This window comes from Heliangelus exortis, chromosome 12 (genome assembly GCF_036169615.1).
Source record: "Heliangelus exortis chromosome 12, bHelExo1.hap1, whole genome shotgun sequence".
In the NCBI taxonomy this organism is placed as follows: Eukaryota; Metazoa; Chordata; class Aves; order Apodiformes; family Trochilidae; genus Heliangelus; species Heliangelus exortis.
The window spans coordinates 10,557,297-10,583,663 of NC_092433.1; the positions used below are offsets into that span (position 1 = coordinate 10,557,297).

Genomic DNA, 26,367 nt, shown 5'->3' on the forward strand with positions numbered 1-26,367 from the left:
GTCCAGGAGTGAGCCTGGTGCAAGGAGGAGGCTCCAGCTGGCTCAGACACCAGGGTCGCAGCCACCCAGAATTGCCAGGAGTGCAAAGAGCTCATGTGCTTGGTGATGGTGTGAGCATGGCCATAGCTCTTTCTAGGTGATCTAGCCCTGTCCCAAGTCCCAGCCAGGGTGTGCAGCCCTGCCATTCATCCCAGTCAGTGCTGCAGGTGGGCACTGGCCCCCGGGCTGGTGAGCACTGATGTAAAACTGCCTGTTGTAATTACCTGGTTGGAGGCAGCAGTGGGCCTGCACCTCTGTTCATCCCTCATCTCTCTGCAGTCTGTCAGGCCACACCTGCCCACTTTATTGGGCATCATCCTGGTAAATGAGGCATGGCACCAGGGTGAGGTCCCTCCCTTCCCAGCTGGCCTCAGCTCAGGGTTTGCCGGCAGAGAAAAATCTTTTCCTTCTATGCCCACTGTGTGCAGGGACATGGTGGAGATGCTTTCTCCTTGGAGGATGTTTTGGACATGGAGACCTCATCCTTGGGTACATGGGACTTGGCCAAAAGCCAGGCACATCCACGTGCTGCTTTGCCAGCTCAGCTGCAGCCATGGCTGATGCTGCCCTATCTTCTTCCCATCTGTGTGCTTGTCACCTGTGAGGCAGCTCCATCTGCAGTGGAGTGTCCAAATCCCAACCCTCTGTTTGGACACATCTGGCATCTCCTGGCTTGTTTCCGGAGGAATTGTGGATGTGGCTGTCATTTGGGAGGTCTTTCCCTCTCTGTGGGCTCCTTGCAGACATTTATCATCACCCATCTTCCCCATTGTGCTTGTGGGGGAGTAATACACATCCTGGGGCTGCAGCCTGCCCAAGTGGGGTGCCCTGTGGCTCTGCGCCCTTGGCTGATGGGTCATGCTCTCTCTTAGCTGTTCCCTGAGACCGGCCCCAGGCAAGGAGGGACCCGTCTGACCATCACTGGGGAAAACCTGGGCCTGAAGTTTGAAGATGTTCGCTGGGGTGTTCGAGTTGGGAAGGTGGTCTGCATCCCCATCGAGAGCGAGTACATCAGTGCTGAGCAGTAAGTGCTTGGAGAGAGGTGGGCATGCTCCAGGACACCTTGGGAGGGGAATGACAAGGGGGACTGGTATTCATATACTGCCCATGGCTGCAGAAGATGTTGGGCTGACTGGGCTGAACTGGGAGAGAAGTACCTGCTGGTGTGATTGCCCGGGAAGGAGCCCAGAGGCTTTGGGGAAGCTCCCTCAGGGTTGGCAGTGCCAACAGCCACCTCCTTGGTTTCTCATGAACCTGCTGGCATCTGAGACTTCTGCTTGGTGTCAGATCTGTGCCTTCCATCCGCACTGTGGCACAGGGAGTGTCAGTGTCTCGGTGCCAGGACACTGAAGGCTTCTTTCCTGCATCCCTTAGGATTGTGTGTGAAATTGGTGATGCCAGCCCAAGCAAGGTCCATGAGGCACGGGTAGAAGTGTGCATTGGTGACTGCTCACCCAACTACCGGGCTACGTCCCCCAAGAGCTTCACCTTTGTGGTAAGTCCCATGCTGGGAAACAGGTCTGGCACTGTGGGAGGGAGGTTATACTAGGTGGTTTTGAGTGGTTTTCCCAGGTACGTCGGAAAATGGGCCATAATTTCCCTGGGAGGGCAGGCAGGGATGCTCTAGGCAGGCATTGGGTCATTCTGGTTGAATTTCTCCAAGGCTGCCACTGTTCTGCCTCTCCACAGTCCTGCTGGCCCTCAGCACTGTGCCCTGACACCGTCCCACAGGTCCCTCTCCTCTGCATCTTTCTCACCCACTCAGGGCTGCTTGGGGACATGGGCTTTGGTCCCCAGCCCATATGACACTGGGATTGCTTTTTTCCTTTGACAGACGCCCACTTTCTCCCGTGTGGTCCCAGCCCGGGGTCCTCTCTCTGGTGGCACCTGGATTGCCATCGAAGGCAGCCACCTCAATGCTGGCAGCAACGTCTCTGTCACCATCGGGGGACGGCCCTGTGCTTTTTCATGGTGAGGATCACAGAGGTGGTAGAGGATGGGTGACAGGCACCTCTGGAGGCAGTGGGACCCTCAAATAGAGCAGCAGCCAGGAACCTGTGCTGGGGAGCCAGGAGGGACTCCGGGAACCAAACCCTGCAGATGGCCAGAGATGTCTCCCACCGAAACCTCTGTGTGTCAGAGGCTATGGGAAGAGCCCAAGAAACAGGGATTTTTCTCTAAAAGCACAAAACCCTGAGGCATGAAGTGGATAATTTTTAGATTAGGGATGATAATGGAGCGGCTCTTTAAATATTTTCCTGCGGTAATTACTGGTTATCAGCCCTAATCGCTGCTGTTTGCAGCAACCGCGCGATGGGAACGCTCAGGAGCTGCTCAGCCTTTCCTGGCTGCCTTTTGTTTCATTTCTTGAGTTGGGTTATTTTTTGTTTTTTTTTTGTTTTGTTTTGTTTTTTTGTTTGGTTTTTTTTTTGGTGGGGTGGTTTTGGTTTTTTTTTTTAATTCTTTTTTTTTTTTTTTTTTTTTTTTTTTTTTTGGGCACCTTTCTCTCTTCTGCCCCACCCTTGGATATTTCAGAAGGGGAGAAGGGCTGGGGGCTCACAGGCATCATTGGCTGCCCCTGGTGCCTCCCTCCTGGCTGGGCACTGATGTGTTGTGTGTTTCTGCCCTAGGAGAAGCGCCCGTGAGATCCGGTGCAGGACGCCCCCTGGGCACACCCCCGGGGGCTCCCCCATCCTCATCAACATCAACCGGGCAGAGCTGAGCAACCCAGAGGTGAAGTACAACTACACAGAGGACCCCACCATCCAGAAGATAGATCCTGAGTGGAGCATCAACAGGTGAATTGTGGGGTGCCCTCAGGGAGCTTGTGGGATGCACAGAGGGCTGTTTTCCACATGGATTCCCTCGCCTCCTGAAGGGTACATCTTGGTGCTGCTGTGATAGCTGCCAGGCCATGCTCCAGAGACCGTGGTGAAAGGACCATCAGCAATGGCTTGGCACCAGGGCCCTGCTAACTCCTGGCCTGTAGTGCTCAGCCTGGCAGGAGGCAAGAGCAGAGAGCGCTTTGGATCTGTGTAATTTCAGCTTGACATTTGGCGGCGGCAAATAAAATTAAAATATCTCCCATCGGGGGATTTTTTGAAATGTTTACATATTTTTCTAAAAGGTTTGAATTGGCTGGAGAGGAGGCGAAGGAATCCATTAAGAGCTAACGCCAAGGGAAACCTTCCCCAGGGTGTTGATGAGGATTGAACTTCCCAGGGGCATGGCCGAGCTCTCCAGGACTGTGGGGCTTTTAACACCAAGCCATGGAGAAAACCTGGCAGGGCTCAGTCTGCCACCCACTGCTTTTGTGGTGGAGAAATGGAGTGGCAGAGAGGGCCTCCTGCTCCTTGGGGTTCCTTTTTCATTGCTGATGCCTGATCTCCTTTGGCTTGGGAGCTGCCTTCAGACCACAAACCTGGGCACACAGGGTGGGCTGTTGGTGTTAATTAGCAAGTTTTATATTTCTAGTTGGCCCCTGGGTCAGCTGAGATGATCTGACAGTAGTTTATGCCAGATCCTGTCAGCCGTGGTGACATCTGGGTGGGATAAGAGGTCCCTGTAGTGTTGTGGTTCATTCAGGCTGGGGCAGATGGGCTTGTGAGGATGGGTGTTTTCCTCCCAGAAGTGGGGACCCTGTGCCAAGCTGCCTTTCCTAACCCATTATCTCCATGTCTCTAGTGGTGGGACGTTGCTGACTGTGACTGGCACCAACCTGGCCACCATTAAAGAGCCCAGGATCCGGGCCAAGTACTGCAGCTCTGAAAGGGAGAACGTAAGTAGTGCTGGCTGGGGCAGAGAACAAGGATGAGGGATGCCATCCCCCTTCAGTGCAGGGCAGAAAGTACATCCCTTGTCTGACAAGTGTGGTGGTGTTAAGGGGCTGAGATCCCAGGGCTGCCACCCAAAGAGCAGCACTGATCTACCTGCAGAGCCTCTGGCCATGTGCTGCCAGGGGAGTGTTGAGATCTGAGCGTGCAAAACTGATGGCAGGACTGTGGGATGTCTGCAGGATAAGGACAGAAAGAGCCTGTCCCTGGCAAGCTCCTACCTGCCAGCCCTCACCTATCTGTTGGGGACAAGAGTCTCTCTCTACCCTGGGGTGGGATGTGGCACCTGTCGATGTAACAGCACAGGACAGGAGATTCCAAGTGTAAGTCCCATGTCCAGAAACACTGCTCGCAGGAGATCTTTGTGGGGTACAGTCCTGACCTCCCTGTCAGGAGCCAGGTCTGACCTCAGGCTGTGCCTCCTGCAGAACTGCACCGTCTATAACGACACCACCATGCTGTGCTACGCACCCTCCATCGACAACCCCGTGCGGAGCCCTCCGGAGCTGGGTGACCGCCCGGATGAGATTGGCTTCATCATGGATAACGTCCAAGCTCTGCTCATCGTCAACACCACCAACTTTGTCTACTACCCGGACCCTGTCTTTGAGCCCCTCAGCCCTACTGGGATGCTGGAGTTGAAGCCCAGCTCTCCTCTCATCCTCAAGGTAAGGCAGCGTGCGGCTGAGGGCAGAGGGTGCTGCCCATGAGAGCATGAATTTGGTTTGTGTTGGGTTTTTTAACTGTTTCCCATTGCGTGAGAACTGACAGTCTCGTTCCCTCAAAGGGTAGGAACCTGCTCCCTCCAGCTGCTGGTAACTCCCGCCTGAACTACACCGTGCTGATTGGAGACACTCCCTGCACTCTCACTGTCTCTGAGACCCAACTCCTCTGTGAGTCTCCCAACCTCACTGGCCAGCACAAGGTCACGGTAAGTGCTGGCACTGGCACCTTGGCTTCTCATGTCACAGGGGTTCAGTCTTTATCCTGGCACCATCCCTGCTGTGTGCTCGTCCTTGAGTGAACACCAGATAGTTTGTGCATGTGCAGGAGCATCCATGGGTGCCTTCTTTCTGCTCCCTAGGCATTGCTTCCCATAGTTACATGTCTGGTAGGACCAAATATTGTGTCCCCTTCCCAACATGCTCAGCTGAGCATTCCTGTGCCCTTCGTGGCTCTGCCAACAACCTCCCTTCACCCTGGGTGCCAAGGCACAGCCTGTGCCAAGGTGGGAGGGATTCCCAACCCTTCCCCCTGGTGACGGTTCATGCTGTAAGGAAGGCTTCTTTGTTTGTGGGGTTGTAGCACAGCAGTGCTTACACTCCCAGACCCTGCTGGCTAGAAAAGGACCCTGCATGGTCTTCCCCAGGCTCCCTACCCATGGGGGAACTCTCCTCACATCCCATCTGTTACTGTAATCTTGTCTGAATGAGACATCAAACTCTGCCTGCTCTGGCAGGGTGCGTCCTGCATCCCATTCAAGCTCACCGTGCAGCTCTGCGCCAGCTCTTGCCACCCCTGTGGCTTTCTGCATCCTTTTTTGCCCCAGCCTGGAGTCATCCCCCCAGTTCCCCGGTGCAGTGGGGAGGGCTGCCCTGGACAGCCACGGCCTGACACCGTGTCCTTTTTCCCCGTGTCCTTTTTGGTGCAGATCAAGGCTGGAGGGTTCGAGTTCTCCCCAGGGACACTACAGATCTACTCGGACAGCCTGCTCACCCTGCCCGCCATCATCGGGATCGGTGGCGGGGGCGGTCTGCTCCTCCTCATCATCATCATCGTCCTCATCGCCTACAAGCGCAAGTCCCGGGACGCTGACCGCACCCTGAAACGCCTCCAGCTGCAGATGGACAACCTGGAGTCCCGGGTGGCCCTGGAGTGCAAAGAGGGTGAGGGATCCCTGTGCTGCAAACAAGGGGGGGTCTTGGAGGGACTCGTACCATCCTGAGGGCTCGGTGTGCTCCTCAACCCTTTCCCCACTGTCTTCAAGAGAGGGAGTGGGAATGGGGAATGCTGTTTTGTTAGAGGAAGCAAACTCATTTTGAGTGGAATTTGAGGATTTTTTTCAAGATAAGAAATTCCCCTCCAAATGGGAGAAAAAAGTGAGGAGGGTAGCAAGGGCTGCCTGTGAGCGGGCAGTCAGTCTCTTATTATGTGACAGACGGATGCTGTGAAGTTGGACAGAATTCCTTGTATGATCATGCTGATAAAACCTAATTGCCCATTATCCCCCTGAGCTGGCTCCCAAGGCCCCGACCCTGCCAGCTACAACTACAACCAGCCAGGGCTTTGCGGATGGAGCAGGCTCCAAAAACAAGATCATAAAAAGGGGGAAGAAAGAAACGCCCTTCGCTTCCCCAAATCCCCATCCCTGCAGATGCCTGTGGATGGCACTGGTGACAGGGAGAGGGGAGGGAGTTGGTGGAGGGGATGGTGTCTTGTCTTCCACAGCTGGCAGATAAAAGGATCTGCTTTTAATTAAAAGGCACAATCTCTTCCTTGCCTTTTCTCTTTTCTAGTCCCACTAGTTACAGATAAGATAGCATGCCTTTCAAGCTGACGGTTTGTTTTTTCTCATCAGGCTGACGAGCCTGCAGTCCTCTGCCTGCCTTTCAGCTCCCTTTAAAGTGCTGTTAATTTGATTTTTCTGAGAGTTTTCTCCCCCCTCACCAACCCCTTCCTCTGGTGTATCTGCAGGGCTCCTCTCCCGTCAGCTTTTCCCTGTAGGTGCAATTAATGGTTCAGGACCCCCCCCACATTGTGTTCCCCTGGGAGTCACTGCTGCCTCTGCTCAGATCGGGAGGTGCCAGGGTGGGTGTGTTCAAGCTCTTCTCTTGAGTAGTATTTAGGTCAAAAAGAAATGAGGACATTCTTGTGGTTTAGGCTAATGTTTTCCCCCAGAAGCTCTGGCTTTGTTCAAGCCTTGCTGTTCCCTGCTGTCCCCAGCATCCCTGTGAGGCTGCAAGTGCTGAGCAGGGGGAATTTGAGCCCCCCAGGATCCAGTGGTCCTGTTCCCAAGTCTACCATTTGATTTATTCTGTTGAAGTCACCCCCCACCTTCTGCAGCTCATTTTCTTTATCTGTGAGATGGTGGCTGTGCTGGGGGAAGGGATATGGGGGATCCCACCCACGGGATGCTGGTCGGTGTGGGGGTGGCTGGGTGCCGATGCTGTGTGCTAGGACTCTGGGATATGTTGCTTAATTCTGCTTTTCCCACCCCAGCCTTTGCTGAGCTGCAGACTGACATTAACGAGCTGACCAACGACCTGGACGGGGCTGGCATCCCCTTTCTGGATTACCGCACCTACGCTATGCGGGTTCTCTTCCCAGGGATAGAAGACCACCCTGTGCTGAAGGAGATGGAGGTGTGGTTCTGTCTGTCTGTCTCTGTAGTGTTTCACACTGGGGATATGCCCCTGCAAAGTCCCCTGCATGGGTCCCCATGCCCCAGCCACAGGGCTGACAAGGTGCTTTGGTGGGATACTGGTGGTCTGGCCTGGAGCTGCAGAGAGCATCTCGCCACATGGCAGCTGAGGCAAATGCATACCGGCTGCTGAATGGTTACTGCACTCTCTGACATTAATATCAATATTTATATTAATATCATAGCTGCTGTCATTTTCTACAGCACTTGCTTTATTCAATTGGGTTTGTTTGATGCCTGACCGGCCGCTCATTTCTAGCAGGCTTGTCTGACATCGCCGGCTTGCTTGGCTCCGTTTCCCCATGCAGAACCCATCCTTGGCATCATTCCCCTGCTCCCCAAACCATCTCCCTCTCCTCTCCTGGCCTCCCCACGTCTGTTTAATTCAGTGTGTGCAATTGCACAGCAATTGGCTTCTTGTTTGCTGGGCTGCTCAGGCTGCTCTTGATTAGAGACAGGAGGGGGCTGACCTTAGCTTCCCCTTGCTGCTGACCTGGCACAGTAATTAGTGTCGTCCTGGGCTACACAATGTATTTAGGAGAAGTAATCGGCCCTGGTGCAAAATGCATGGTCACTAATTACAACACAACGAGCTCTTACCAACTGCAAGAGCACGTGCTGGTGTTGTACGCCAACATGGCCACAGTGTGGGCCCTGGCCCTCTGCCTCCTCTTTTTCCCTCGTCCCTAACCTCAGGGCAGTGGGGACCCTGTTTCCATGGATTTCCCTTCGCAGCTCAAATTTCCGGATGCTCAGAGGCAGCAGGCGTGAGCACAGCCCTCCCTGGGGCACAGCCCTTCCTGTCTGTGTGAACGCCTGACTCTCCTCTCACCTCTGCACTTGATCTTAAGGATTTTCCCTAAAGGGAGAGGAACGGAAAAGGTATCAAAAAGAGTATCAAAGGAGAAACTTTGCATTGGTTGCAGCAGGTAGGGTGGGAGTTTGTCCACTTCCAGCTCTTAATTCAAAACATCCCACTTGAGAGAGCCTGGCCTGGGAAAGAAAGGGTTAAGGTTGCAAACGAGCAAAGGAAAAAAAAAATCTCCGAAAGAGATTAAATAAAGCAACTACAGTTGTGTAAGCTTCATATAATTTAATCAGGTTTGCTTTTATTTGTCTCCTTACTCAGAGTGTAACATTAGCTATCGCAAATGACAGGAAGGAACCAGCACTTGCTCACACACGCGCTGATCCGCAATGAGCATCAGGCTGTTGGTACCAGCTCTCTTTCTCTTTAGGTTTTTGGAAGAGGGAGATTGTGGCTTTCTGCAAATTTAAGCCTGATTAAATATTTAATTCAATATTATTCATTTATGGCTGCTAATGATCAACAATTTAAATACAAGAGTCCAGAGAGACGACAGGCATGTGGGGTGCTCAGGCACTGCTGTGCTGCTTGTGATTGATGGGGGTTTCATGTCCTCCCGTGCTGCCACCAAGGCTCCAACAGGATGGTCACTGTCAGGCAGGACCTGTTTCACATCTTGAGATCCTGCTGCTCTGCTGGAGGGAGAAAGCCTCTTGTCCTCTGGTCTCCTTTGCCTTGTTTTGACTGCAGAAGCACTAACAATGTGCAGAGGTGGGAATGCAGCAAGTCTCCCTCTGCCCAGGTTTTACTGGTGGTTCTGGTAGATCTCCAGCACAGCTGCTGCTCTTCAGCCAGCTCTCTGCTCTTCCCATGCTGAGGAATCAACTGGCATCTCTGCATCCCTGTAGGGAGCAGGCGATGCTGCTGAACCTCAGGCATCTGCCTGGGTTACCAGCATCACTGTATTGAGGTCCCTGTGCAGTCTGGAGGGAAAGCATCTGGGACCCTGGGAAAATATAATTTAAAGCATTTCTATTCCTAGCAGGATATTTTCGTCTGACCTGCATTAAGGGAAATTGAGCCATATGCTTGTTCACATGTTGTCACTAGAGGAACCCCAAAGATGCAGGCAGAGAGGGTTTTCACTCCCCCATCACCCTTCTGGGATGCTCTGGGGCAAGTGTCCCCACTCGTCTTGCTGATGAGGGTGACGGTGGCACTTGAGGGCTTCTGTTGTAGAATTGACAAGGACTGGGTGGGAAATAGGGTTTTTGTCCAGTGGGAAGGAGTATTGTGTAGGGGAAGGTTAAAACTGCGAGGAATTTCACTGAACTGAAAAGCGCTGATCCAAAGTTTTGATTGAAGTGAAATGATTTGATGTGTCAAAACCCTGTTCTTCCTTTTGAGTTGGTGTTTTGAAATGAAAAGTGTTGTTTTGTCTCCAAATATCGACATAAAATGAAATTCTTCACTTACTCTCCCAATCAGGAAGACAGGGGGGGAAAAAAAAAATTAAAATTGACGTTTTACCACAGTGAGGCTTTTATTCAGAGGGAACCATCTTTTCTGATGGGAAAACTTTGTGTTGTAAAAATGCTCATTTCTGATGAAAAATGTGGTCAGGGCTGACCAGAGCTGAGCTGAAAGCAGCAGCTCAGGGATGAAGGCATCCCAGCCCAATCCCTGCTGGGTCCTACATGGACAAGTGTGCCAGAAATACACTATCATATGTCTCCAGGGGAAAGGATATATTTCAGGCTGTGTCTGGAGCAGAGCAGAGCCAGGTTTCTGCTATTTGCTTCCCTGTCTGAAATCCAGCTCCCCAAAACCAGGCAGGATTGCTGCTGGCAGAGCTCAGGGTTGGGGCTCTATTTGCTTTCTCTGCAATACCCAAAGCTCATGTTGCAGTGACCTGGGTGGGAACTGAGCTGCTTATTAGCTGAAATTGAAAATTATAATTTTGTGTGTGTGCATTTGGGAGAGGAGTGCTTGTTTGTGGGAAGGGAGTGCGTGTATGAGCCTGCACACGCGTGGGAGCATCTTTGTATGGGAGTGTGTGTGTGTACGTGTATACAGAGATATGCATCAATGACCTGAGACTGTGTTAAACTGATGCTGAGATATTAAACTAGACAATACTTTTGGAGGGAACTGAGGCTCTCCTGTCTTACAAAGAAGAAGCCTTTTAGTATGGAGGGAGCAAATCCAGGTGCTTTTTGACCCTTTTTCATCCTTTCCTCGTGGGAGATGAGGATGAATCCAGGGTCTTGTGCAGCCCAGCCACCCTCTTCTTTGCGTCCCCTTTTGTGTCCATCTCCCAGCTTTGCTCTATCTTTGCAGGTCCAGGCAAATGTGGAGAAGTCCTTGACCCTCTTTGGGCAGCTCCTGAACAAGAAGCACTTCTTGCTGACCTTCATCCGCACTCTGGAGGCTCAGCGGAGCTTCTCCATGCGGGATCGCGGCAACGTGGCCTCCCTCATCATGACAGCACTGCAGGGAGAGATGGAGTATGCCACGGGTGTGCTGAAGCAGCTCCTCTCTGACCTTATCGAGAAGAACCTGGAGAGTAAGAACCACCCCAAGCTGCTCCTGCGGAGGTGAGTGACCATACAAGAGGCTGGAGCTGTGAGATAGCACCAGGGTCTTCTGCGTGTGTGAACAGAAGCTGGTGTCCTGTAGAGATGCCATCAGTGATAGCTTTGGAGTTGGCTGTGGCAGTGTTGGGACTGAGTCTGTGGTCAAACATTTCCTCCTTGCCCCTGTCTGCATGCAGGTATGAAAGGAATGTGGGAGCAGCTGGACCCAGCCAACTCAGGAGTCTCACATGGGATGTTCTTGCTCTGGTTTGACCTGTGCAGGTTCATGTCTGGAAAGGAGGAAGCAAGATGCTTGGCAGATGTTGGCTGCCTGGGCTGGTGCAGGAAGGGTGCACACTGGTGTCAGGGCCTGCAGTGATGCTTCCGCCTCCCTCCCCTGCTCCAGGTGACCAGGCAGTCCCCTTCTATCTCCCCACATGGGGCAGCTCTCCTTGCCTGGTGGCTGCCTTGCTACCTGAGTCCTCCTGTCCCTGCTGCCTGCTCGGGATTTGCCCACCATGCTGGGCATGTAGGGATTTTCCTGGGAAAGCTAAGTGGATCTTCACAAGCTGGGAGTCTTGCTGGGGCCAGGGGGGAGTGTGAGCAGGTGGCAGGCTGCCAAGCTGTGAGTCTGCCTGGCCCATCAATATTTAATGATAGCTCTGAGCTCTCCTTCATCATGGGCTGATGAATATTGAAAGATACACCAAGTGCTGAACAAAAACAATTAATAAGCTCCACCAACCTAGCTTGAGGCCCTCCATGCTGTGTTCTCCCTTCACACGTGTGCTGTGCCTTCCCATCACCACCTCTGCCAGCCCAGTGCCATCAGCCTCCAGTGGAGATGCAGGGATGGCTGAGAGCCACAGGGCTGGCATGTCACCAGAAGGACTCAAGAAAACCAGAGCATCTTTCAGACATCAACCAGTGTTCATGGCATGGCCAGAGCAGAGGAAGTCAGGTTTTGTGTGTCCAGCCTGGGGAGATGCCTGAGAAAGACACAGATATGAATTAATCCCAGTTATGTCCCTGCTACCTTTCCACTGCTGGTCTCTTTGGGCACATTGCTTTCTTACTGTCTTGGCTTCATTTGTCACTCTACAAATGTGCCCTTAATTTCTCAAAGCACTTCATTAGCAATGTGCCAGAGAGGTGTGGTGCAAACCTGTGGCTGGCTGGGAGAGGGGAGGTCTTGGAGGTGTCAACCCCTGTTCCCCAAGATCATCCTTGAGCTCTTCCCTTGTTACTGTCCCTCCATGATGCCAGGCTTCATTGAAATATTTAAACAGCATTTCCAGCTGCTGGGTCTCTCAGAGCATCATGAAGCTGCTGCCATCAGAGTGAAACTTCAGAATGAAGTAAATCAATAAAATATAAATAAAATGCCGTGCAGGAAGCCAGCAGCTGCAGTGGTTGAGCCATGGGAACAGCACAGGGGCAGAGCCCAGCCCTTGCCAGCACAGTGAGAGCTGTCAGCCCAAGGACTGTTGGTCCCCAGCCATGGAGCTCAAGGGACTATTGCAGGTGGAGCTGCAGGAGGCTTAGGACAGGGCTGAGGTCCCCTGTCTGGTATTTTGCTTATGCCTCAGCATTATTTAATGAAGAGACTTTGTTCTTCCTGCAGCCACAGTGTGGACTGAGTGGTGCTGAGGGCTGTGCTTCTCTGTCCTTTTTTTTGATTAACCCTGCTCTTGGGTGTGAGAGTGTGCTTACCACCCAAGGCAACTGGATTAACATGGATCTAACTGGGAAGAGCTGTTATTTATTTATTTTGTTATTGGATAATCCCCCTGTTGCTGTGGCATATGCCTGTAGCACAGATAAAGACAAATACATGCTGGAGCCCAGGTGGTAGCACTTCAGATGAGTGTTACAGGCTTGTCAGCAAAGGACTTGGTCTGGGACAGGTCTGCTGAATAGCTTTCATCCACCCCTCCCTTGGCTTTGTCCCCACATCTCTTTCTTCTTACCCTTGGTGGATTACTTTTCCCTGTGTGTGTGTATATGTAGGAAGGCTTTCCTCCCCTGGAGGCTCAGGCATTACCATGGTTTAAGGAGGGCTGTGCTATTCCAGAGATGGCAAAAGGGCTAAGCCCCATTAGCACGAGATAAATCCTTGGAAGGGACCATACAAACCTGAGTCAGCTTGAATAAACTCTGAAAAAGTGGATTTCCTACTCTAGCCATCTGGCCATTGGGAACAGCTCCCGCCCCATCTGCTGGGCACGGTGTTGTCATTGGGTGGTCTGTGGCACTGGGCAGTGTGGACCCTTCCTGGTGACTTGAGGTTCAGCCTCCTTCTAGGTTTTCTTTCTTGAGTCAACCCATTTGTGTCTGTTCCTCTGGTGCAACAGGAATGCAGCCACATTTGTGAGTTATTAGTATTGCTTGTGCTTTCAGGAGCGCCTGCATTTGTAAGTGACAATTCTGATGATTAATGGGTGGATAAGCTGTAGAAGGGTAGAATAACTGAAGAGCGTTGGGGGCTGGCTGGCATTTTTACTATAATGGTACTGAAAGCCACTTTAAAAGAACAGACATGTTAAGGAGAATTTTAATTCTATAGCAGCAAGACCAGGCTGTGGTGCAGCCCTCCTGTGGAGGGAGCTGCCTGGTTCCAATGGGACTCAAAGCAAGAAACAAACTTCATCTAACTAGAAGGGTGAGGTAGAAAGCTGGTCATCCCCTGGGTGAGACTCCCCATGGGACAAGATCATGCTCTGCTCTCTCTGGATCTCCCAAGTACACTGGAGACCAATTTGCTTCTCTCTCCTGGAGTCCTGCTGTGGCTCATCCTCGAATTTCTGCTGTCTGCTTGTGCCCCTTTGCTTCAAGGCTACTGCCTTTCCAGATGTAGCCTTTTAAAGCCAAAAATAATATAACCACATTCCAAGGCTGAGGTGCCAACGGGGGAGATCAGAGACCTTTAATATCCCCTCCTGATGACTTTGCTCTCTGCCTTCCCTACAGAACGGAGTCTGTGGCAGAGAAGATGCTGACGAATTGGTTTACGTTTCTGCTGTACAAGTTTCTGAAGGTGAGTTTGGGAAGGGGTGGCAACTCTGCATGGGTGGGGAGGTGATGACTGCCTCATGGGGACAGGCAGCGTGGTAGCCAGAGCCTGGGCTGATGTGCTTGTCAGGGCTGCTGGTCCCTCCTGGAGCAGAGAGCGTTTTATAGGCCTTTGTTCCCATCTTGTATTTCTGAGGTGTGACTTAGTGATTCTGGGTCTCTCTGAGAAAAGAGCTGAGATTGAGAAGTGAAGCCCAAACTGGGATTGCTTAATGTGCAGCAAGTTTGAGGTCTTCATAAAAATGGTGGCCAGAGAAAGGGTAAATCTGAAGCAATTCACCTTAATCTTGAATCCCTTCAGAGTGGTTCCCATTTCTCCAACTTGCCTCTGCTCATGTAAGTCGGGAAGTAAAAGCCCTGGGAGTTTCTATAGGGATCCAAGTGCTTAGAGGATATTTCTGCCTGTTTGAGCTGTGGTTTGATGGGCTGTGCTATTCACATAATGCTGCTGCTGCTGCTTCATCTCTTTGACACTGAGGCTACCTGGTAGGGGAATTATTTCCCCGAGGCATCTCTGCTGCTACTTCCTCTTCAAGTGGTGCCTTGGTGGGAATGGGGATGCCCTCTGGAGCTTGCTGGCAGCCAGGGATGCAGCTCTCTCCACAGGGTGTGCACCAGTGTGCAGATGATGTTGGGTCTCCTCGTGCCCATGGCTGTGTTGGTGAGCCCATTAGCTTTGACTCTCCTTTTTCCCAATGTCATTGGGGGTAGCAGAAGAAGATGCCAAAGTGTAAGGGGTGCTGAGGGAACTGGGGTTGTTTAACTTTGAGAAAAGGAGGCTGAGGGGGAGACCTCATTCACAGCTACCTGGAAAGATGTTGTAATGTGGGGTCTGTTGGTCTCTTCTCCCAGATTACAAGTGATAGAAGAAGAGGAAATGTCCTTAGGTCTTGCCAGGGAAGATTTGGATTGGATATTAGGAAAAATTTCTTTACCAAGAGTTGTCAGGCACTGGCACAGGCTGCCCAGGGCAGTGGTGGAGTCACCATCCCTGGAGAGATTTAAAAGACATGTAGATGTGGTGCTGAGGGACATGTGTTAGTGGTGGATTTGGCAGTGCTGGGTTAATGGTTTGACCTGATGATCTTAAAGTTTTTTTCCAACAAAAATGATTCTGTGATTTTACTGCTGGTTCACCCAACCCATATTGAGAACATTTATCTCATCAGCACCAGTGCTTCCACCTGCTAGAGCTGCACCAGCAGCCGTGCAGGCTACACAAGCCATGGGCTTGGTCCCGTGACTGCTTCAGGATGACACTGGTGGGGTGAAGAGTGTCTCTGCTTCCACCCTGGGTTTGTCAGTCAGCAGAGCTGCTTCTTGGGATCCTGCCTGGCATTAGTGCAGCAAAGCTGGGTGGCACACAGCCGTTTTTGTGGGATTTCATCCCTCATTAAGATAAAGAGAGTTTGAACCATTTCCAGCCAAGAGATGAGAGTGAGCAGGAGTCTGCGGAACTCCAGTGATCGTCAACGAGAGGTGATTTATAATATCACTTACATGCACTTGGCTTTTTGCCTTTGTGGAGGGATAGCCTGTATCTATAAAAATCTAGCTGTAGTGTGTGATGGAGTTTGCTTTCCAGGAGTGGGAGAAGAGAAAAGCTGTGCTATTCATAGGGAGATGTCAACCTGCCCTGCTGTCTCTTCATGCTGGGTCTTTGCTCAGTGAGGTCACCCCCTGTCCCTGCAGTGTGATCAATGGGGTCAGGTAGGACACTGGTAGATAGTTCTTTGTGCTCTCCAAGGTCAATGGGCCAGGCAACAGGAGCTCACACTGTGCATAAACTCCCTCAGGGCTCCTGGAAGTGGGCAAGGTTATGCTTTGGTTGAGCAAAGCGCAGTACACATCCTTCAAACACCCACAGCAGCGTCTGGGGATGTTGCCTTTCTGGGCATGACTTGATGCCCTTGGTTGGTCCCTGGCTGGGCTGGGCCATCTGGAGAGTTGACAGAGGTGTATTGACGTTGTTCAGAAGCTGCTTTGGATCAGCTCATGTGCCACTACTGTCCTGCATCTGTCCTTGTACAACCCTTCACCCCTTAAAGGAGGCTTCCAGGTGCATCACCAATGTGGGATGGGGGCAGGTCTGAGGATGAGGAGTAGCAGGACAGATGGGGATGGGACCAGGGGAGTGCCTTTCTATAAAATATTTATGTATGTCATGGCTTTGGTGGGGGAAAATGCCTCCTGTCTGTGGATGGTAGCAGCAGGAGAGAGAAATTCTTATCTAGATGCAGCATTATAGGAGGAACATGTGCAGAGGGCTTGGATAAACCCACTGGCTGTGAGATTTGTCACTCTGGGGATCACCTGCCCGAGGAAGCAGTTGAAACTCTGTCACCTGGATCACTTGAGTTAGACTGGAAGAGACTGGAGGATGTGCTCATGGCCTCTCCTGAGTCAGTCCCACCAGAGGAGACCCACGGGACTGTTTCCACCTGTCTCCCGGCAGTGAGGATCACAGGGATCACCAAAGGCAGGAGAAACCAGTGGAGTAGATTGGGAGTTATCACAGCAGACAGTCTGCCAGCAGGGAAACTGCACCAAACTGTGGTAATTGTGCATGTAAATGAGGCAGGCAGACGTGTACCCAGCTGCCAGATCAGCTCCCAGGAAACCTGCCCGGAGCAGGGCTGGGGGCTCAGCATTGCCTGGCTGGGAAGTGTTGGGATGCAGACAGGGATAGGACAGGCCCCCTATCCCAGGGCCAGCAGCACTGGGAGCCAGCGACTGCTGGTGCTTTCACAGGGACCCTGTAGTAACATTTATCAGACTCTTAATGAGGCACCCCAGGGGAAGGGAGAGGGATAAATTGAGACAAGTGCTGAAAAATGCACGATATTAGGTGCCTGATGAGCTAGATCTAGTCAATAAGAGAGCCTGAGCATTAGCTGGCTCGCCTCTGTTCCCTGCCTGTTCCCTGCCTGCTCACTGCCTTCCTGCTCCTGCACACACAGGGGGTTTGCAGCCACCCTCCTCCAGCTCTGCTCACACGGCCCCCAGAGCCCTCCTTGCTCAGGCCCCAGCAGAGAGCACACTGCCCTGGGGCTGGCAGCGTGGGCACAGCCACGTTGTGGGGTCAGGCTGCCCTCCATCACCCTATGGGACCACATCTCAGTGTCTCACCCCGTGGAGAGCCTCCTGGGGCAACTGCCCTGTGCTGGTTTCTGTGGTCCCTGCTCATTTTATTGGTCTCTGTCAGGGATAAGCCCTAAACCATCCTCAACTGTTGTGTCTCAGTGAGCTGTGACCCAAGGCAGCATCTTGCCCCTGGTCCTCAAGAGCTGGTGGGGATAGTGGAGCTTGGAGTGAGATTTTGGATTTGAAGTGTAGAACCCACATTTGGGGATGCCAGGGTGCAATGTGGAGGATGTGCAGAGTCAGGGAAACAAAGCAGAGTGGCTGTTTTAGTTGACATGAGGGTGCCTGGCAAGTCAGGACACCAGGGTCCCAGGGCACACAGAAGCTCCTAAAAACCTACGTGGTGCTAGAGAAGTGATGCACTGATGCCTCTGTCCCTTGGAGGAGGCCATAGGGTCAGCTCCAATCCATGCATCTAAAAAGAGATTTACTCCCCATCAGACCAGCTGATGCCTGAGGAGGTGAGGCTATGGTGCCTGGAGTGCAACTGGGCCTCCAGCGTGGGGATGGCTGACCCCACCTCTCTTGGTGGGAATCCCCAAAGGTGGGCACAGAGGGGCAGCAACCATGACTTGCTAGAGAGGGGAAATCTGCAGGCCAAGACAGGAACAGTCGTGCCAGATATGAGCAGGACTCCTGCACCAAGCTGTCCTCCATCCACACCACTTCCACTTGGTTGGAAGTTTTATGTGAAGCTTTTACAAGCAACCAAAAGAATCAACTCTAGTCTTTCCAGCGTGGCTGGACTCAGGGTGCCAGGGCAGCTCCTGGGGTCACCACTCTGCAGCTGGTGTGGTGCTCTCCCCTTGGTGGGCAGCCAGCAAAGCACAGCACCCACCTTGGGTCTCCCACTTCTCCAAGCTGACTTAATGAAGCCAAGTTTGCAAATGAAACATAATTTTGAAGACAGGCGTGTTGTCGGAAGGTCTGGGGATGATGTATGCCTGCTCCTGCTTGTTAGCAGCTGTCTCTTTAATTACCGCAGATGCTAACGAGATGCTAACAGCATATGGTGACAGGGAGAGCAGCCACACTTTGCACCAAAGTGCGATTGATTTGTGAGGTGGCTGGGAGGGAGGAGTGAAGGCTGATGGGGTAAAATCTGCTGGGACTGCTCACCATCCTCTCTGATCCCATTGTACCCCTTTTTCTCCCTTAGGGCCTGTAGCTGGAAGGGCTCATTGGGATGCAACGCAGGGAAGGGCATTGGGCAGTGGGAACACATGGGTGGCAAATAGTTTAACTGGAGGAAACCTCACTGCCTCATCCCCTCCATCAGCTGGAGACTCAGAGTAGAGTTGTCAATGAGATGCTTTCTTACTTTTCCTTCCCAGTGGATCTGGCTCAGTTGTCACATGGAGAAACCTTCACTGACCTTCTCATATGTGAGACTGGGCTCCTGGCAGATGCTAGAACTGCATCATGATACCTGGGCAAGAGCCCCCAGGCTGTCCTGTTGTGGCATGACCTTACCAGTCCTCATATGCTTTTGTTGGCTGAGCCAGCTTAAAATATTGGCTGTATCCCACATGTGAAGTCCCCAGACCCAACCTTCACTTCACTAGCTCTGAATTTAACATGTTTTACCTTATTTTTGTCCTGTATGAGCAGAATTCACCAGGAAGTGTCTGGAAACTCTGGAAAGCTGATCCTAAGGCTTGGTAGTCAAGAGAACAATGTCCAGAGGACTTGGAAGGAGAAAATTAGTTTTTCACTGGATTAATTTTCCCATGTGCCCTCTTCCTTGTGGTCTTGAGGGAGGGTTGGAGACTATAAAGCTGCATTTGGGTCTCAATGCTGCAGGACCACAGCAGGCTCCTGACATGGTGATGGTTCTTGAAAGGCAAAGCTGGTGCCTGGCACATTCTCACCTCTCTTTCTTCTCCTCCATCCCCTGTCCTGCAGGAGTGTGCTGGGGAACCACTCTTCATGCTTTACTGTGCCATCAAGCAGCAGATGGAGAAGGGACCCATTGATGCCATCACAGGAGAGGCTCGCTACTCCCTCAGTGAGGACAAACTTATTCGGCAGCAGATTGACTACAAAATGCTGGTTAGTGCAAGCAAAAGCCTCACTGGTGCTTGTCAGAACTACTAAGTCCAGCTTTTTAACAAGATCTTAGGGGCAACCAAATTATTTTACAGTGATTCGTCTCCTATTCTCTCTGGCATCCCAAGGGTGCCTCTTGCCCTGTCTGTGGTGCCCATCTCAGATAGGGTCAGAGATGAGGCCATTGCATGGTAAGGTTTGCTCTTGCTGTGGAGCTGAGAAAGCCAAACATGAACTGAATCCACCTCCACACCTCTCCCAGCAAACCCCATGGCCCTGACAGATGTGGGGCCAGGCAAGACAGGTTTTGGTGAGTTGTGCATGGTTTGTTGACTCTCACTCCAGTCTTTCTTCCCCCCTGTGCTGTGCAGACCCTCAACTGTGTCAACCCCGAGAATGAGAATGCCCCAGAGATCCCTGTCAAGGTGCTGAACTGTGACACCATCACACAAGTGAAAGAGAAGTTGCTGGATGCTGTCTACAAGGGGGTGCCCTATTCCCAGCGACCCAAAGCCGGAGACATGGACCTAGGTAAGAGAGAGCTCTTCCCTCTTCTCCCCAAGCTCCCCAGGACTTCTCTGGGGAGCAGGAATGTGGATAAGAGCAGAAATGCCAAAAAAGCTGTTCAAGGGAGAAAAAAATCTGCATTTTGCACAGAGAGGAGACGTGGCAGGACCAGAGAATTTGTGGTTGTCCAGTCGGCACCAGCTGTGTGGAGACCTGTGGATGAGAAAAGATGGGTAGAGGAGCCTTCTCAGCTCTGGTTGTGAACACCACGTTGATAGTTATTAGTGCTGGGGTTCAGAAAGTGGTAGGAGGGCTCTTTGATTTCCACACCTTGCTCCTACCCTTGCCTCAGCTTTTTGCTTCTGTTCCCTCTAACCATGAACCCTTCTCCCTCATGGGGACAGAGTGGCGGCAGGGCAGGATGGCCCGGATCATACTGCAGGATGAAGATGTCACAACAAAGATTGACAATGATTGGAAGAGGCTCAACACCCTGGCCCACTACCAGGTAAGGTTTTGTGCAGCTCAGATAGATATGTAGGTCTCCTTTGCTGGAGATGGATATTCCTGGGATGGGGTGCAGTGTAGTTTCATCCCTCCTGGGCTAGTTTCTTCCTGCTGCAGGCTGTTCCTCCTGTGCCTGCCTGGTATTGCAGCCTGCTCACACTATCTCTGCCCCCAGGTGACAGACGGTTCCTCAGTCGCCCTGGTGCCCAAGCAGAACTCAGCATACAACATCTCCAACTCCTCCACATTCACCAAATCCCTCAGCAGATACGGTGAGTGCATGGGGCATCCTCTGCTGTGCTGGCAGGGGAGGTAACACTGGGCTGGGCTTGCAGAGGGCAGGTAATTTTAACTGTGGCTCACGTGAACAGGGTCCTCCAAGCCCCTTGCTCTCCTGCACCATGCTATTTATTCTGGTTCTGGGGAGGGAACAGATGCTCTCAGAGGCATCTATTTTTGCAACATGTCGGACTCAGGGGAGAAAGACACGTGTCAGATGACTGCTGCAAAGGGATCCGTTTCCTTTTATTCCCCTGAAATGTAATTAAAATCGGCAGAGAGGTCCTTTGTACTTAAATGAGCAGAGTTGAGGGCTCCAGTGCACATGCTGGGTGGGGAAGGAATAGTGTGGTCAGCTCTGACTGACACAGGAAGCATCTCTGATCCTGGCACCTGAGTGCTGGGAGGAGAACAAATCTTTGCAGAAACCCTTCCATGATGGTCCTGGCTCCTGTTCATCAGCCAGGCTTGGACATAGCCCAGCAGGCTGTGAGGATGGTCCTAGCAGAGCTCCCAAAATGTGATGGCTGCAGAGGCTGGATCCCAAAGCTCCCGTTTCATAGCCATGATGTACTGCAAAGCCACAGTGGAGGGAAGGGGGACAGAGAAGCTGGTGGCAAGGTGGAGCTGGGCAGGGTACTAGTGTCCCCTGTCCTTGGTGCCTGCAGAGAGCATGCTGAGGACAGCCAGCAGCCCCGACAGCCTGCGCTCACGGACACCCATGATCACCCCTGACCTGGAGAGTGGCACCAAGCTCTGGCACCTGGTGAAAAACCACGACCACATGGACCAGCGGGAGGGCGACCGGGGCAGCAAGATGGTCTCTGAAATCTACTTGACCCGCTTGTTAGCCACCAAGGTATGGCATGGGGACACAGCACTGCCAACTGGCTTTTCAGATGGGTAGGGAAGGGTGGTGATTTGGGTTGTCTAAAAGTTAGTAAGCAGTGCTTTTTTATTAGACTTCTCCTTCCACACAGGAGGAGCTACTCTCCCAGTCTCTTTCTTGAGCTGGAGGTGGTGGTTTTGTGTATAAGTCCTCAGTGAATACCACTTGAGAGGATTTTCCTATTTGCTTCTTACACTCTTGGTGTTTCTACTGTTCCCTCTGTCCTTGAGCAGCTACTGGACTGCAAAACAGAGAGGGCAGGCACCTCATCCCTTTTGGTGTTTGGGATAAGGCTGCAAAATCAGTGATGTGGGAAGGGTAATTACTCGGGGCATTTGGCATCACAGCAGGTTCTCCTTCCCTCAGCACATATAAAACCTTCTGAGTGGAGAGCTGTGTGTCTGAGGTGACTCCAGACAGGGGTGGAGGACCTGTTATGAAGAGTCCAGCTCAGGATACAGAGACTGGGCTTTAGCATCTTGCCTTGACTTGGCTCCCTGCCTGTGGAACAAGGGCTTGTTCAGTGATGTTTGTCCTCAGGTCTTGGGTACGTTAATGAGACCCAAATAAACCTTGATATGACATACATGCACTTGTTTTTTGTTCTGTATGTTTTTTTATCTGTATGCTTTTAGTGTGCCAGGTCATGCAGTAGATACACCTCATCACTGAGGTGTACACAGACTACACTGTACTTCTCTTCCAGGTTTTAGGAATAGAAGTGAAACTGGTTTAAAGGCTGATCTTTAACTCATCTCTGTGGGCTCTGGGTGTTGCTGATTTGTGCCTTTCTCTCTCCTTCAGGGCACCCTGCAGAAATTCGTGGATGACCTGTTTGAGACCATCTTCAGCACAGCACATCGAGGGAGCGCGCTGCCCCTCGCCATCAAATACATGTTTGATTTCCTGGATGAACAAGCTGATAAGCATCAGATCAATGATTATGATGTCAGGCACACCTGGAAGAGTAACTGGTAATGGAGAAGGGGCAGTGGGATGGGGGGCTAATGATATCACAGCTAATGATACTTCCTACCTCTCCTACGGGGAGTAGAAATATGTCCCTGGAAACGATCCAGGGCAAGAGAGGCCCCTATCTCTGTATTTTGGGTGTGGGTAAATCTCTTGCATGCCTTCCTGGAGCAGAAAGAATCCCAGGAATGCAGTGCTCCCTGGCCCCTCCATCCCTGCATCCCTGGCACCGTGCTCCCCCTCACGGCTGTAGTCATCCAAGGACCACAGCAGCTCTGGTCCCACCTCAGCCCTGGGCAAACACCTCTTGGGCTTCTCCATCCTCTGGCCTTCTCCAGAGATGCCAGTCCCAGTGCTCATCTGCACTGTTCTAATGGTGTTTCCCCCCCTCCCTACCACCTCTCAGACGAGCGAAGTCAGCGTAAAGCCACGGGTGCATCCTCCCTGACCTTGCCCACAGAACCAGCCCATCACCTCTGCTCATTGCTCTCTGAAAAGTGAGTGGAGCTGCTGAGGAGACCTCTGTGAGTGCCACACTGGGGCAGGGCTGGAGCAGACGTTCTCTCCTGCTCCGCAGCCCCCCCTCGGCATTTTTCTTTTCTGCTGCCTCACTGATTTCATCTCTCTGATCTTGCCCTGACTGGAGACGGGTACGTACATTCCCGTGTCTGGCATTTGTTAAATGGCAGCCAAATTGCTTTTGTATAGTTCAGTAACTGTTGGCAATTAGCAGGGCAGGAAAAGAAACATTTTTAAATGGAGATGTGAGAGCGCGGAAGTGCTTGGAACTGATTTATAACTCGGCTTTCTATATTAAAAGAAGGAGCAAAAGGCAAGAGAGGAAAAAAAAAGCCCCGCTCCATAGGGGCTGGGCTTGCAGGCTCCTGCATACTAATGTCTGTGCTTATCTCTGGGCTCTAATTCGATGCGTGGAGCTAATTTCTCCAGGCCGGTTCCCTTCTCAAATGAAATATGTACATGCACCCAGTACCCTCATTAGGGAAGGCCTGGGAAACCAAGTGTGTTTTGTCTAAGATAAAAGCATTTGCTGGGTGTGAGTGCTGAGGGATGACAGAGCAGAGAGGCCTTCTGATGGGGGGAGGTCCTGAGATACTCCTGGGAGAGGAAGGGGTTGGGAAATGGAGCCATGGAGGGTGGCACGTGTGTCAGTGTGCAGCAAACATCCAGTCGGTGGCTGGCCAGGAGAACCACTGCCTCTGCAGCTGGGAGCTCTATTTCCAGCTTTAGAGACTGCTTAAATTCTCCTCTGGTTTTAAATGTGCTAATGAGTCCTTTGAGGAGTCCAGTTAACTCCCTCCTCCAACGGGGGAGACGTGTAAAATACTACTCAGTGCCTTCAAAATGATTATTGATGAGAGAAGGGAATGGTGCCTGGTTTGACCCATGGCTCAACAAGGGCTCTTCAGGATGGGTGAATCCTTGCAGAAAGCACAGATTTGTTCTCCCTGTTTTGCATTTGGGGATGTTAGTGCTGAGGAACTTTTCCACAGAGAGCTGTGGCCATGTGAGGGTGGACAGAGGGGAACATCCATTTGCCTCATGTTTTTTGCATCTCTGGGGTGCTGGGAGAAGTGGCCTGCTTGTTCTCCACAACTTGAGGTGCATGTGTGTGCCAGCTGCCCTAGAGAGCTTGGTTCAGTTGCTGACTCTTGTTTCCTTCATCCCACAGTCTACCTCTACGTTTTTGGGTGAATGTGATAAAGAACCCCCAGTTTGTGTTCGACATTCACAAGAACAGTATTACTGATGCCTGCCTATCTGTGGTGGCTCAGACATTCATGGACTCCTGCTCAACTTCTGAGCACAAGCTAGGAAAAGACTCTCCCTCCAACAAACTACTGTATGCCAAGGACATCCCCAACTACAAGAGCTGGGTAGAAAGGTGAGTAGACTTGGCAATAGCTCCTTGCTTCACCTGGAGGACTTACAGTGCAGGTTATGTGGTGTGGGGACTTGGGCTCTTGAGAACACTCCTCTTGGCAACTGTCTGAAGAGGTACTGTACAATATTTGTGGAAGGTGATCCTCTGGTTTGGGAGATGATGCTTTCTTGTGATTGTCTCCTGGAATGAGTTAGCAATGACTGTTTGGCAGAGTCATTTCTGACTTGCTTAAGGGTGCTAAAAGCAACCTCCACTCTCAGGTTGTTTTCTGCTGTAAAAACTCAGTCTGTGCTAGGGAATTTCTAACACCTCCCTTGATTGCTTTCAAAGAGTGTTGAGAAGTCAGCCTTGGACTAGAGAACCTTTTTTATGCCACAACAATACACCCAGGTTTTGCTGAAGTGGTTGAAAATTACCATTTCCCATCTCTCATCCAGTGGGACATCTCGCCCAGGATCCTGATGAGAGTGTTTGCTCTGAGACTGCTATCACTGTGCCGGGGAGCAGGGGAGGAGCAGGTCCCCTGACTTCCCCTGACACCCTCCATGTTCACTGTTAGCTGTCGAGAGACATCCTTCTGTTCCACTGAATTAATGCAGTGTTAAAGGTTCAGGGTTTGAATGCTACTGATTGCAAATTGATGCGCTCAGGCATAACACTGTGTTTAGCTTTATCCTTTTGGGAGACAAACCTAGGAGATGTCCTCCAAATAGAGCTACTGTTAAAATGTTGCATCAGGCTTAAAAATTGGCAGATTTCAGGTTTCTGTGCAACTGTCCCCCTGTCCCCCTTGTTGTGGTTAGCTGGGCTATAGATTATAGTTTTTTGTTTTTTTTTTTTTTTTTTTTTTAAATTGAGAACCTTTCACTTTTTCAGCATCTAGACCAGGTAACACAATTAAGCAAATGAAAGTTGTCCAGCAATAAGCAGCAATAAGCATTAAACTCTGTAGTATGCAAGCATGAAACTTTGTAGCCTGAATCAGCCTTTGGATACTTGCTTGTTCAGTTATTTTTGTCACACCATTGGCATGGCTGGTGCTTGGCAGGCAGGTACAAAGACAAGCTTGTCCCCTCGAGGAATGTAGAGCTTGGATCAGAAGAAGAGGTGCCCCTGAAATATGAAGGCTGAGATGAGAGTTGAACTGCATTGTAATAAGAGAAAGTTCATTGCAGAGAACTGAAGAGGGCTTTGGAGTGGGGTTGTGTAGGAACATCACAAACTTCAGACCTTGCCAGACCTATGACAAAAATATTTCTCTCTGTATGTGCCCAGAGAAAAAAAAGGTATTCCAGAGGGAAACACTGGTCTAGGTACACTGTGTGCCTGGGGGGGAGAAGTGGGAGATCTCACTTGTGACAGATGCTCTGCTATTGCTCACAGCCAGGATGGTCCCAGAGGCAGGCGAGCAGGGGGCAGAGCTGCCCTGGGCCGGGTGTGACTCTGTCTCCCACTGCTCCTCTGCTGTAGAGGTTTATGGTGTAATCAGTGTTTCTGGCATTTGGCCCAGGTATTGTCACAAAGCTTTGCAGAGACAGTATGGAAGCAACACAAGGGTGAGTGAGTGGGACTGCAAGCCCCAACAGCAGGTCTGGCTGCCACTGTGGTTCCGGCACCAGCTGAAAAAAAGGCATCCTGCCAGTCTGAGGCAAGAATAGCATGGTGAAGGGCTGAGGAGCCTGGGGAAACCCAAAGGAACTGCTACCAGGGCCATGGCTGTGGTAGAGGTACTCCAGAAATGGTAGATGTGACTGAGATCTTGGTCCACATGAACCACGTACACTGGTATTGAAAAAATGATCACTTCCTGCCATCCTTTGTGTTGTTACAAAACCTTGAATGTAAAACTGCTGCAGGTTACCTGAACATCTTGTTGTGTCAGTCATAAAGCTGCTTCAGCAGCTCTCTCTTGTCCATTGACCTCCTACAATTCCCTTCCCACAGGGACCTTCACCTGTGCATTGGCCAGGAGGTTCTATATGGGATTTCTTTGCTAATTGAAGCTGTCTGTAACTGAGAATGTTTGGCTTATTGTCCTTAATATTCCTCAACGTAGGTAGAAGTAATATCAGCTTTAGGAGATATTGCTTTGCTGGTGATGTCTTGACCCATGTAGCAGATCTCTTGATGCCTGGTTTAATCAGAGATCCTCACCTCAGACCACTGCTCTCTTGACAGCATTGAGGAAATCTCTGGCATCACTTTCTGGGTGTGAATGAACCTCTATAAAACCGTCCAAGTATTTTAACAGTAGCTGAGTTCAGCGCCATGGGATGGAGTGGATCCTCATATCCATCTCCTCAAGTGGTCTCAGGGCCATCTGCTCCTATCTAAGTGCTTCAGTCGTGTTCCACCTCAGCATTCAGCT

General features: G+C 51.3%; 1 protein-coding gene across 2 annotated transcripts in view; it reads left to right on the top strand.

Moving 5' to 3' along the window:
• PLXNA1 (plexin A1) overlaps nt 1-26,367 on the top strand; it is a 114,175-nt gene that overhangs the window by 81,512 nt on the left and 6,296 nt on the right. For both annotated transcript variants that reach the window (XM_071755981.1, XM_071755982.1), the window contains exons 13-30: nt 912-1,063; nt 1,414-1,534; nt 1,874-2,010; nt 2,670-2,837; nt 3,724-3,817; nt 4,301-4,540; nt 4,660-4,803; nt 5,524-5,758; nt 7,092-7,234; nt 10,442-10,698; nt 13,648-13,714; nt 18,799-18,945; nt 19,314-19,473; nt 19,854-19,957; nt 20,132-20,228; nt 20,904-21,094; nt 21,929-22,098; nt 23,787-23,999. In XM_071755981.1, the coding sequence (XP_071612082.1) occupies nt 912-1,063; nt 1,414-1,534; nt 1,874-2,010; nt 2,670-2,837; nt 3,724-3,817; nt 4,301-4,540; nt 4,660-4,803; nt 5,524-5,758; nt 7,092-7,234; nt 10,442-10,698; nt 13,648-13,714; nt 18,799-18,945; nt 19,314-19,473; nt 19,854-19,957; nt 20,132-20,228; nt 20,904-21,094; nt 21,929-22,098; nt 23,787-23,999 (2,840 nt within the window). The remainder of the gene's footprint in view (nt 1-911; nt 1,064-1,413; nt 1,535-1,873; nt 2,011-2,669; nt 2,838-3,723; nt 3,818-4,300; nt 4,541-4,659; nt 4,804-5,523; nt 5,759-7,091; nt 7,235-10,441; nt 10,699-13,647; nt 13,715-18,798; nt 18,946-19,313; nt 19,474-19,853; nt 19,958-20,131; nt 20,229-20,903; nt 21,095-21,928; nt 22,099-23,786; nt 24,000-26,367) is intronic.